This window comes from Cervus elaphus, chromosome 11, assembly GCF_910594005.1.
Source record: "Cervus elaphus chromosome 11, mCerEla1.1, whole genome shotgun sequence".
Classification (NCBI taxonomy): domain Eukaryota; kingdom Metazoa; phylum Chordata; class Mammalia; order Artiodactyla; family Cervidae; genus Cervus; species Cervus elaphus.
In genome coordinates, this window is record NC_057825.1 from 66,971,714 (window position 1) to 66,984,550 (window position 12,837).

The 12,837-nt window shown below is 48.3% G+C and overlaps 1 protein-coding gene across 3 annotated transcripts in view; it reads right to left on the reverse strand.

The window, feature by feature from the left end:
- Positions 1 to 12,837, reverse strand: part of SPTBN1 (spectrin beta, non-erythrocytic 1) — a 201,912-nt gene that overhangs the window by 14,124 nt on the left and 174,951 nt on the right. For all 3 annotated transcript variants that reach the window (XM_043918011.1, XM_043918012.1, XM_043918013.1), the window contains 10 exons: positions 12,531 to 12,677; positions 11,431 to 11,694; positions 10,006 to 10,230; positions 9,301 to 9,390; positions 8,870 to 9,148; positions 8,098 to 8,228; positions 6,474 to 6,678; positions 5,727 to 6,101; positions 1,566 to 1,810; positions 326 to 464 (listed from right to left, as the gene is read on the reverse strand). In XM_043918011.1, the coding sequence (XP_043773946.1) occupies positions 326 to 464; positions 1,566 to 1,810; positions 5,727 to 6,101; positions 6,474 to 6,678; positions 8,098 to 8,228; positions 8,870 to 9,148; positions 9,301 to 9,390; positions 10,006 to 10,230; positions 11,431 to 11,694; positions 12,531 to 12,677 (2,100 nt within the window). The remainder of the gene's footprint in view (positions 1 to 325; positions 465 to 1,565; positions 1,811 to 5,726; positions 6,102 to 6,473; positions 6,679 to 8,097; positions 8,229 to 8,869; positions 9,149 to 9,300; positions 9,391 to 10,005; positions 10,231 to 11,430; positions 11,695 to 12,530; positions 12,678 to 12,837) is intronic.

The following is a 12,837-nucleotide window of genomic DNA, read 5'->3' on the forward strand; positions in this document are numbered from 1 at the left end:
GAGGACCGATGGAGGAGGTGAGAGTGGATGAACCCTCAGCCATGGTCCTTGAAAATTGTCTTCTGGGCCACATATTGATTGGTTTTAGACCTACAGTCTTGCCTAAATGCCTTATTCTAACACACAAGAAAGAAGCAAGCAGTTTTGAAATACATAAGCATGTGCTTAGGTATGCATGAATGCAAACACAGATTTCTCTGTGTGTGTAAATATATATGCATACACATACATACGTACAATATATACATACACACCCAAGAGAGGCATTCTACATCTGAACACCAGCTGCACTCACCCCTGGGCCCCGAAGCAAAGCAGCACATACCTCCTCAGATGCGTAGTGCTTCCTCGCCAGCAGGGATTTCCCCAGTTCAATGCAGGTCGTAAAACTGTCATTACGAGCATCGATTTCAGCTTTGATACCTTGATGATTATTCATCAATAGCTCAACAGATGACACATCCCTAAAATTATAAAAATAATACTTCTTTATGAGACTGAGCTTTTCAAATGCTCGTGCAGGCTTCTAAACACGTAATTACTCTGATGGAAACTGACAGCACAGTGTCTGATTCACAGTCTGAGCCCAGGTTGGGTCACAGAGCTGCAGCGTAAAGAAGGAGTATTTCAGGGCCAGCTTTGCAGCCTGCCCACTTTTCTTTGCATGTGTTTGTGCTATAGTCATTCTTCTCAATGGAGACCAGAAAAACCCCACTGGATCTCTGTTCAAACTTCTACTTTAAAATCCAGTTCATCCTCTTCAAGAAGGTTCAGAGGAGTAACAGCCATCCCCAATCATGCCCTACTGAGCTGCCAAAGGTTCAGGACGTGTTTCAAAGAGCAGTAAATACTGTCTCCTTATTTAGACATGAAGACACAGAGCAGAAACCAGCTAAGAAATCAATGACACTATGAAGACTTCTCATCCATCAAAACCTACTGACTGGGAAGTCATGACCAAAGGAAACGTAACAGCTTCATACATGTAATAACCATATTTCTCCTCTTGGGGCACAGTCCCTTTCTTAATTATGGTGGGGGCTGGAGCCAGCAGGGGTGAACAGGAGGTTGTGGATGTGCCTGCCTGTTCACCTATGAGCTTCTTTTCACTGCTCTGCATGAAACACGGCCAAAGAGAAGATATAGGACAAACACTAAATACAAATGCCAGGACCCCATTAAAGCAGATGTGGAGGGTTGGAGGCACCTTTAGTAATGTGCATAAGAAGGGACAGAGTATTCTTTTAACCTAACAGACACAGAAAACCCATCTTATTCCAGGGGTAACATTCACTAATCAGCCCCAAAATCCATGGCTGCTGTGAAGCATGAGGCCCACAGACGAGGGTGGGAGGGCCTAGGTGAGCGTGGACCCTGGGGACAGGGTGGGGGAGAACCAGGGAGGGCTCCACAGGGCTCCTGATGATGCTGGACTCCTCCCTCCCTGACAACTGTGTCATCTGGGTGAAACAATGGCGCCCCACTCGCCCCCGGACCGTTTCCCGCCCCTCCTCTGGCCAGGAAGCTCTGGGGCAAGGCCTGGTCAGGGGGGCAGGCAGCGTTACCGGGGCTTCTCCTGGGCTTCGATCTGCCGGATGACGTCCTCCATCCATAGCATGAGGTCGCGCACCATGCTGAAGAAGCGGAACTTGTCTCCTGTGTCCACCAACCGCACCCTGCGGCCCTCGCAGGCGTCCAGCAGGGCCTTCCAGGCTTCCAGCACCTCGTTCTCCCGTTTCTGGATGTCGTCGGCCTTGTCGCCTGCGTAGGCTGCCTGGAGGCGGGCCGCATCTTCCTGAAGCTGCCGCACCTGCGGAACCACCAGGAGATGAGCCAGGTCAGAGTTGGGCTTCTGGGCTACCAGCACCACCACCCATTCCCTCTGTATACTGTCCCCCTTCACAGTCACAGGAGCCCTGGTCAGGAAAGGTCCTTGCAGGTGGCCCGGCAGGTGAAGCTGGTACAGAAACACATGGTACGCCTTCACATACCACCAAAAATAAATACCTAATTTGCTCCTGCATGGTATAGAAGGTGTTCTTGATCACAAAACAGACACTGCTAAGAACAACTCATTTTGAAAACACCTTTTCCATTGCTATGTGATGTTGCTGCTGGAAACAGTACACACATATCACCTGTAAGAGCTCCCACAACAGAATATTGCAACTTTAATAATAAAAATGCCACATTCAACGTAGTTGAAAAAAAAAAATGATGCCAAAGAAGATAAAATCTTAACAGTCAAATTTCAACAAGAAGCTTTGGGGAACAGGAATGAAAATGAGTCTTATGAGAAGATGCTACATGGAGATACTGTAATTTGTCATCTCTCATTTGGCAAAAATGGAAGCTTCAGGATGTCTATGCCAGTGAGCTAACTCACCGCTGACGGGACGAACGGCTTACAGCTCCTACACAAGGCACAGGCAGTACCCACCAGAACCACAAACGCGTGTGCCTTTTGACTTTATGATTCCACTTGGCAGGATTTATCCTACATATACTTTTACACTTCTAGGAAATGATATACATGTAAGGTTATTTATCGTCGCAGTGTCTGTAATTATGTCAACAGTAATTATATAATTCAAATTCTTATTAAGAAGGTCCTTAACTTGTAAATGTGTATGAGTGCATCTGGTTTATTTGTTTTAATCATTGAGGACTGTCATCCAACAGTGTCTGCAAATGTGGCAAACAGGCTCCCAGGCAGGCACGATAAAGAAAGGGGACAGGCTCTAGGAAAAGTGCTCCAAGATGATGGGGCTATGCAGAAAAAGCAAAGCATACAGTGTACAGAATATCAAGTTTCTGTGTAAAAAGGGGAAAAAAACAAGAAAAGGCTTTCATGTTTTTGTCAGGGGTGGTAGGGATGGGTGGAGGGAGGATACATCATTACAAGAGAAACTCATAATCATGGCTTATCTGATATCCAAAAATTACCCTCTCTTATGCTTTACATAAAGTGCATAATAGTAATGCCATATATGTGATTTGATTTCCATATCGTAAGAGACTTCTGTAAATATTCTGCAATTATGGCTCAGGTATACACTCAAATGACAATAAGCAAGTTCCTAGGAAACTATTTGAATAATGTTCTCTGTGTGTGTGCCATGTGTGTGTTCGTGTTCAGTCATGACCGACTCTTTGTGACCCCATGGACGGTAGCCTGCCAGGATCCTCTGTCCATAGGATTCTCCTGATAAGAATACTGGAGTGGGTCCTTTTCCAAGGGATCTTTCCAACTCAGGACTGAACCCCTGTCTTGCATCTCCTATACTGGGAGACAAATTCTTTACTACTAGTGCCACCTGGGAAGCCCAGTCTCCTGTGTGGCTAACCTAATCTTTCCAAATAAGAAAAAAACAAAAAACCACCTTTTCCTATGCCTCTACTTGTTTTTAATTTGTTCTCTCAACAAGAAAACAAGATGGACGAGGCCAGCAACAGCAGGATGTGCACAAGAATGAACTTTGAGAAGTCCCTGCAGAGCATCATTGAGCTCCCTCAGTCCTCTGCTCCCCTGCAGAATGGAGGATGGTGGCGGGTCAGAGGGCCCCAAACTCTGCCGGCTTCTGGAGTCCACCCACAAGCCCTCCCTTCACAGGTTCTGCTGTTAGTGCACGAGGGGTGGGGCAGACACTTCTGTGGCTGAAATGGCCTGGCCCACTGGGTATGGAGAGGTGTACACTATCAGGCTTGACAGGGTAGATTCCTGCCCTGGGTGTTCCTGGACTCGCAGTGGGCTCCCTCATCTCTCTGAGCCCCGTATGGTGAAGGAATTTAATGAAACAATGAGAGAGCAACTCCCCATTTCTGGAGTCTCTTGAAGTTCTAAAAGCAAATGATTTTATAGGTGCAGAGGAAAGACCTGCTGCTAGTAAGCCTTCTAAGCATTGTGAAAGTTCTCTGAAGCTTTTTAGAAATGGTAACAATAATTAAGGAACGTTCATTCTGGGAGTTAGTGAAAGACAGGGAAGCCTGGTGTGCGTAGTCCATGGGGTCACAAAGAGTCGGATGTAACTGAGCAACTAAACAACAACAAATAGAGTTCTTGCTATGGCATATGCTCTATACACACTGTAATCATTAAAGCATTAGGGAACTCAAGGTTAGGGAGGAAAATTAAATTCCCAGCGATAGTGAAACAGGCTCAATTCAGGCCTGGGTCTGACCTTCTCTGGTGACCCTGCTTCAAGTGCACAACAGATCAGACTGCATTCAGCATCCTGACACACTCACATGGTACTCCAGGACCTTCCATGGGAAGCTGACCAACTTTTGAACAGGGAGACCACCAGCTCTGAAGGAAAGACTGGAAACCCTCACACCACACGGTGGGCTCTTCTAAATTCTGCCTGATGCAGACCCTCAGCCACTCCACATATTTCTTTTAAATATTCCCTCCACATCTTCCACGTCTTTGATGGACATGGTGAAGCCACTTAATCTGAGTGGAGCTGCACCTGTGACCCACCTTTCCTTCTATAACAAGCAGATTAAGGAGAAGAGAATGGCAGTAAAGGTGGTCCCTCCACACAGCAACCCCCAGAGCACACCAAAGGAGGTGGACACACTAGGTTTCAGGGGCTGGCAGAACCTGGGCTGCCTGTTTGTGTCAAGACTTGTTGGCACACAGACACTCTTCATTTTCAGACTGTCCATGGCTGCTTTATGCTACAATGGCAGAGCAGAGTAGTTGTAATGGACTGTATCTCCCACAAAAGCCAAAAATATGGACCATCTGGGCTTCTACAGAAGAAGTCTGCTGACCCCTGTACTAGATCACTGATGTGCTTCTGAAAGACAAAAACAAATCCTCTGATGTCCTCAGGGCTGGTATCTTTAATAAAACAGACTTCTCTAAGATCATGAAATTTAAGGGAAAAAAAGATACAATTTATTTTTCATCTAACAGATATAAGACTGAGCAGGAAACTGCAGAAATGAGTGTATGAACTAGAAAGTGATTACACTACAGACCCTTGCTGTTATATTGTTATCACTTTATCAGAAATCTTTTACAAAACCTGAGTGTTAACCACTCTATGAGAGGTGAAAGGACCAGGCACACTAAAACGTTAGAATCTTGTTTTCTCTATTCTCCGATACATAACTCAGACTCTGGTTGATGCAAAATAATAAGGTATCATTTTGGAAATTATTACGGATGGACATGCTCAGTCGTGTCCGACTCTTTGTGACCCTGTGGACTATAGCCTGCCAGGCTCCTCGGTTCATGGAATTTTCCAGGCAAGAACACTGGAGGGGGTTGCCATGCCCTTCTCCAGGGAATCCTCCAACCAAGGGATTGAACCCATGTCTCCTATGTCTCCTGCATTGGCAGGTGGGTTCTTTACCACTAGCATCACCTAGGAAGCTGACTCTGGATGGACATGCCAACAGAATTCACATTTTTGTTGAGAAGGTCCGTAACCTGTAAACGTGTGTGTGCAGCTGGTTTACTATCTTAATCATGGAGGATGGACATCTGACAGTGTCTGCAAATGGGACAGAGAACACTACGGACTGGTAAGTTCTCCTAAATGGAGCACTACAACAATGTCTAACGTGTGTGCGTGCACACGCATATGCATTTAATTTGGGCCATTCTGAGGCATGCTTGAGGAGCCAAGGAGTGGAGAGAGATGTTGAGAGGGGCACAAAGATGCTGTATGGAAAGAGAACCTCCCACCAGCCTGGGGTGGCGCCCCGCCTACCTGAGTGCCCAGGGCCTGGATGTCATGCTCAAAGGTGGTGTGCATTCTCTGTAAGGTCTCCACTGTGTTCTGATCTCTCCCGAGCTCCTCGGGGAGTTTCTTGTGTTTGTCCTGGATGCGTCCAAAGATCTCCTTGGCGTCGTGGTAAAACTTGTGCAGTTCATAGGAGGCAGCGAGGATCTGTGTTCTAGTGTCAATGAGCTCCAGGAGGTCAGCCCAAGCCTCGTTGAGCCCATCCTTCCACTCAGCGATAGTAGCGGCATCTGAATGTCCGGAGTTGATGAGCTCGTCTGCCATGTGGTTGACTGTGTCCACGCGTTCCTGCCCAATGTTCCCCGTGTCCCGGGCGAACTCTCGGAATCGCTCTTGGAGCATCTGAAACGGGGATGAGCATAAAGAAACCAGTGAGATCACCATGAACACTTCATTTACTGATCACTCAAACACCCTTTGGAAAAAAACACTTGATTTAAGAGATGTCAGATCCAAAGCCTCATGTCAATCAGACTTCCTTCTCACTCATGGCAGCAGAGGCTCCACCGCCTCTGACCAGAGGAACGGGCACAGAGATTCAAACATGACAACTTCCAAGTTACTCGATGACAAAAGTGCCCAGTTGAAATGAAACCCCACGACCTCTGACTCGAGTCTGGGGTGTTTCCTCTGCTCGCAGACAGGGAATGAGAAGAGCTTCCCACAGTCTGCCGCGTGCCACAGGCCCACCCGAGCTCTGCTTGTGTTACTTGCCGTGACGTGCTCGTAGTCCTGGCCCAGCTCGTGCGACCCCGCGACCACCTCCCTCTCGGCAATCCACTGCTCCAGGTCGTCCACCTCGCGGTTGAGCTGGAACAGGCGGTGTCTTTCATCCAGCTTGCCCCGCCTCTCCTCAGCCAGGTCCTTGAGGCCTGCGTACAGCTTGTCCACCTTGGACTGCCGCATGCTGATACGTTCACTGAGGGGGGTGAGACGGGGTGGGGGGGTGGGTGTGGGTGAGCCTTAAATGCCACATTTTCTTCAGGGAGATAGCAAATGAGGGCAAATGCCAGGAGGTCACATTGTACAAAATTTCTCAAAGGAATCTGAAGGTTAGCTGAGTTAGCCCCAAAAATAAAAGTCAACTTTGACCTCAACTTCAGGTAATGGAATGCCAACATGTAACAAAACAGTCATTAAGGACAAAGGCCACCCTGATTGTGATGAGAGGGAGGGGACAGAAATCGAAATGCTCTGCACTGATGGCTCTGACCGTCAGGATTTCCTTTAATGTTAAAAAATTATTAGCCTAGGAAGAGGGAGCCATCCTCTGTTCTCAGGGGCCACATTGCCAAAGGGACAGATGACATCCCCGTCTGCAAGCATTTGACCTTCTCTGGGCTGTATGCTCTTTCCTTTCAGGAAGGGGGGCCCTATTGCTCCCATTTCCTGGATCCTGGGGGAGCAGCATCCACCCTGCCACCCTGCTTCTCACTTCTCTCAGAAGGACAGCCTTCCAGCAGGTAAGCGGTCAGACAAGGACTCGATGCCCAGCCTTGCAGATGAGGAAGGCCACCTTCCTGAAAGGGCCCCATCCCAAGACAGCCAAGGACCTCACCTCCAGCTTGCCTCGGTTAATGCCCAAAGCTGATCCTTGTCTGTCTGAGACACAAAAGGCAGTTACAGAGAAAGCCTAAAATGACTACCACTGCAGTGAGTGTGTCAGTTTGGTATGTAACAGGGCAGGGTGCCACACACTCTTTTTTCTTATTTCTGAGGCATTATCAAGACTCCAAGTATAAGAGTTAAGAGTGGCATCATTTTGTTCTCTTGGAAGCTCTAATTATTTCACAAGTCCACAGGTCCTTACCCATCGCTCCACAATGGGCTTCCCTGGTGGCTTACACAGTATAGAGTCTGCCTGCAATGCAGGAGACCTGGGTTCAATCCCTGGGTCGGGAAGATCTCCTGGAGAAGGGTAATGTCAACCCACTCCAGTCTTCTTGCCTGAAGAATCCCATGGAGTCTGGCTGGCTACAGTCCATGAGGTTGCTAAGAGTTAGACATGACTGAGTGACTAAGAGCACACAGACACTGCTCTACTACAACACTTCCCTAAAACAGGTGACTTTCTAAACCTAAGCGTAGGTGCTCTGATCACCCTGTACCCATGCATCTGCACCCCTGACTCACGACACCAATAATCTCTCAATAGGACTTGGCCAGCAGGAGATAGTTATCCCATGAGAGCAAGCGCCTGTAATATTAACAGGTTCACCCTTCCTGTTCAGCACAGGCCTACTGGGTCTGTTTTAAAAATGCTTCCCAAAGACTCACGCAGGAGGCCCTGACCAGGAGGAACTGCCAGCCCAGTCTCATTTGATGAAGCGGCACGCACCTTTCAGGATGGCTGTCGGCCACCAGGGCCCGGCTGGTCTTGGAGAGCTGGTGCACCGTCTCCGCGTAGTCCTCCACAGCTTGTTCCAGAATCTGGTGCTTCTTCAACATGGAGACGGCGCTCTGCTCATCCTGTACAGACAGGGGACCGTCACACCCACAGCCGCCCCCCACCCCTGAATCCAAACTGAAAGCGGGACCGGCTGACTGCACAGCACAGGGGGCGGGAGGAAGACTTAGTAGAAAGAAAAAAAGCCACAAGTGCAACATGGGCAGTGCAGTATGGAGCGTTTCAAGAGTGGCAAGGCGGACTGGGCCGTGGGAGCCTCTGAAAGATGGCCATGAGAGTGACGCACAGTGACGAGGACCTTCCGACATATGAGGCAAAGCCCAGGCAAACCAAGTGTGTCCTGGCTGGAAAAACTCTCCATGTCTAACAGATGTAGATGATAGCATTCTGGTCGGAGTACTTTCAAGTACTTTTAAACTGTCTCAAAAGCATCTAGTATATTGTAAAAGAAAGACTTTGGCAAATTTCTGTTTAAAAAAGGGGAGAGCAGATAGATACCATGATTCCGAGAAGAAAATTCTGTACCAAGGGGCAAATAGCCAGGTTCCAGTCAACTATGTGCACCGCACTGCCCCCATAAACAAGGCAACAGTCAGACGTTGCACAAGGATGCCAACCCCAGCAGCACAAGCTTCTGGTCTGAGTCAGAGGCTCCCCGGGTGCAGGGACGGGATTGGGGGGTGGGCTCAGCCTCTGTCCTCACCTTGGCCTTCTCCTCGGACATCATGTACAGCTCCTGCTCGCTCATCCAGGCCTCGGCCTCGGCCGCGTCAAAGTAGTACTGCTGGGCCCTGTGCGCCTCCTCCAGCCGCCGGTGCCGCTTCTCCGTCTCCTCGATGAGGAGGCCCCACAGCTGCTTCAGGTCGGCCAGTCTCTGCCGGATGGCCTCGGCGTTGAGGCTGCTGTCAGTGATGATGTTCTGGCTCCTCTCAAAGATGTCGTCGATGCGAGGCTGGTGCCCCTGGATCTCCTTCTGGAGGGTCTATGTGATTGGGAAACACACACCCAAGGCTCACTGAGCCACAGCAGCACACTGCTTGTGCCAGGCCCTGGGGCCAAGGAGAACCTGCCTGTCCTCCGAACTCCTCCTTCTCTGCCTCCTAACATGGAGCTGGCCCCAGCAGACACGCTTACCTGATTTTTCTTTATCAACAGCTGCACAGTCTGGAGGTTGTGGCCATGATCCGTGGAGGTCGCCAAAGGCATCCTCTCACCAACCCACAACTGGAAGGAATTGTAAACAGGTGGTCAGGGCCACTCAAAAAGAACAAATATTTGATGCAGACAAGGGCAGGAGGGGAGAGCAAGGAGGCCAGTATGGGAGGGGAAGCATGTGCAACCCTAGTGGGGGATGAACAACAAGATACTATAGTGCAGCCCAGGGAACTACATTCCATATCCTGTGACAAACCATAAAGGAAAAGAACACACACATCTGTAAGTCAGTCACTCTGCTGCACAGCAGAAATACAGCATTGTAAATCAATTATACTTTAATAAAAGTTTTTTAAAAAAGAAGAAACAATTACCCCACTGGGAGGGGTGGCCCAGGGAGCCTGCCCTTCTTCTCCAATGAAGGGTACAGGCTAGTCTTCCAGACCTTACTTTTATCCACAATGCCAGACTCTCCAGGAGTCCCTATTCTTTGTTGTTAAAATGATTGTCCCGGGGCATTAAAGCCCTCAATTTATCTTTAGAAAACCAGACAGAAACCCGGAGGTGTATTCTGTGTGGACACACAGTGCAGGACCGCGACAACTCAGCCCCCAGGGACTGAGGTGGGTCAGGCACAGCAGTGGGAACCCGGGCTGCAGGTCGGCCACGGGAGGAGGCACTCACGATCTCGTCCTCCACGTCCCGGTTGAACTGATGGATCTCCTTGGAGGCCAGCAGGTTCTGCTTCCTCTCGTTGAGGGGCTCCAGCAGCTCCATGAACTTGGTCTGCACGGTGAGGCGCTTGCTGTCCACCTCGTCCGTGCTCTTCCCCTCCTGACTCAGGGCCTGCGCCTGGCTCTGGAGCTCTTCTATCTCCTTCTTCCGCACCTCCATCTGATTCTCCAGCATCTGAGGGCGGAAGACACACCCAACTTCACACCCGAGGCAAGGGAAACACAGACAGTGATTCTACATGCTCCCCTCTGGCACTGTCCAAAACAGAAGATTTGGGAATATTAACTGATACAGTGGAGAGCCCAAGAAATGGTTCTGCATGGCTAGCAAGCCAGCACCTAGTGCTCCACTTTCTCAGCTGATGTTTCCAAAACGAAACCTCCCTTTCTAAGGATTTTTAAACTTGGGAGCAACAGTCAAGTTTATCTAGGAACTTCAGAGGCAAATTACAGGGGAAATAAGAATTAATTATGGGGAAAGGATGGTCTCCATCTGCCTGTTCAGAAGCCACAACGACACTGAAAACCAGCTTAATCACCAGGAAGGAGTCAGGTCTTCAGTTTCCAGTTCTTTTAGGCCAGAAGGATAGCTAACATTAACCATCTCCTCTCAATTGCTTTAATCAGAAAGCTGATTCTTCTTTTTAAAAATACTCGATAATCAGCTGAAGACAGCCTAACTGTACATTTACATGAGGGAAAAGGGCAAAAGCACAGCAGAGGTGTCTTGCTCAGGGATCACAACCCTGGGAAGATCACACACTGCTGTCCCCAGAGACAAGGGGCTGGCGAATATACTGACCGCTCTCTTAGCTAGGGAAGCACTTGGCCACACACTGCAAACTCGGCCCGGGGAGCTCCTGCAAGCTACTGCCACGAACCTGCTTGGCTCAACCTCATCACAGCTATTTTCTCTCATCAATGTAATCATTTGCCCTTAGAAGGACTCTATTGATTTGCAAAAACCCCAAATTTCTCTTATTATCTAAAAGTGCCCTGAACCACTCAAATAACTATCACATATTTAGACATTTTACAGTGAGGTATGCAAACATGGTAACTTTTCTTCAAGTAAACTGTGGAACTAGATGAAATGAACATTTACTAAACTGTTAAGTGGTGATATCTGTCAACTAAGATGATAATGAAAATATACTGCCATGTATGGACCCCAGTACTCCTACTGTGTCTTTTCAAATCGATTCTGGAAATGTCCCCTGATGCCACCAGAGCCCACTGTGCTGGGTGTGTTAAAATCCCTTCACACTCCAAGCAAATGTCTGAGGACACGGTGGGCGAGTTAAGACCACCAGGACCACAGCAGGGAAACAGCCTGTGGTGTGCTGGCCTAGGGTGTGCTAGCCCCGGCACTTGCCTGCTGCTTTTTCAGAAGGATGTTGACGCTGGTGAGGTCTTTGCCATAGTCGTCAGACTGAATCTGACTTTCCAGGCCATGCAGCCATTTGTCCAGATCTGCACAGCTCTGGGTGAAGAGTTCGGCTTTGTTCGCATCGAAGAGCCGCTGGGCCTTGGTCTGTGTGGTGGATTCAAGGACTTCCCACATTTTATGTAAACCTGTGAGTTTCTCCTTCACCACGGCTTCTGTCTCTGGCTTTTCTGAAATGAGCTGCATTCCCTCCTGGAAAACACACATAAATACAGTTTGCAGAACAGGTGTCACAGTGAAAAACAAGCCTGACATATCTGAATTATGAGTTACCTATTCACTGAACAAACACATGTGCACACACCAGATACACACATGCACGCACGCAGTCTTTCTACATGGAATTACTGCTCGACAAAATCACCAATGGCCTGACTGGTTTTCAAAGGCATGGAGCACCAAGTGATGGTTGGGGCTCTGGGATACTTACTGGCAGTAACCTAAAACTTCATCCCTTCCGCATCACCCCCAAGAGACCTTAACAGTTCAACTGTTTAGATTTTGAAATAATATAGTGTATGAAGGAAGAGAAGGGAGGGTGGGGAATGTCACATTCATGTTTGGTTATGCTGCAGAGAATCTTGCTGTGCCAAAACAATACAGTTTAAATTATTAAAATGAGAAATTTAAAATACATAGTATTTCTAAGTTCTGTGGATCCGCTCAATGTGTGTCACAGTCCAGCACACATGATAGATCAACAGAGTGAGGACGCTGCCCCGGGGGCTGGCAGTCTATCAAGTGCAGCAGAGGAGACACACAACAGAAACTCACTCCTAGAATTCTTTACAAGATAAGGCAGGCATTTTGTGCCACCTGGTTGGGTTTCTGCTTGTCTGCTTTCTTGCTGGTTTGAAGGTAGGAGTTGGGAGGTGAAAAGTGGGACTGCTCCTGGCTGTGTAACTTCCATATGTGGTCACATAGGACTCAAATACGCTGGAAAACATGCTAAGTACAAAGGAGCTCATTTCCACTCAGTTTTCTCACCATAGCCACACCGATGGAGCACCATCAACCCCCTGACTCACCTTCTCAATTTTGTCAAGCCATTCTTTGTTGGAAGCGAGTTCTGCCATAAAGGCTTGATGCTTCAACCATTTACTGTGCAGATTTCTGGCTTCGTCGTAAGACATGTCCTGGGCTGTAAGCATCTTTTCATTGATCCAGAGAGACAGCTAGGAAAGAAAAAAATCAGGTTCAGAGATTGTGATCACAGACATCAGCCTTTTTCTGCCTGGAAACAGCTGTTATGTTGTTACATGCACACCACGTTTCCACGTCAACAGACAACCAAACGTTTACTTTACAACTCTGACCCATCACAACAGGTATCTC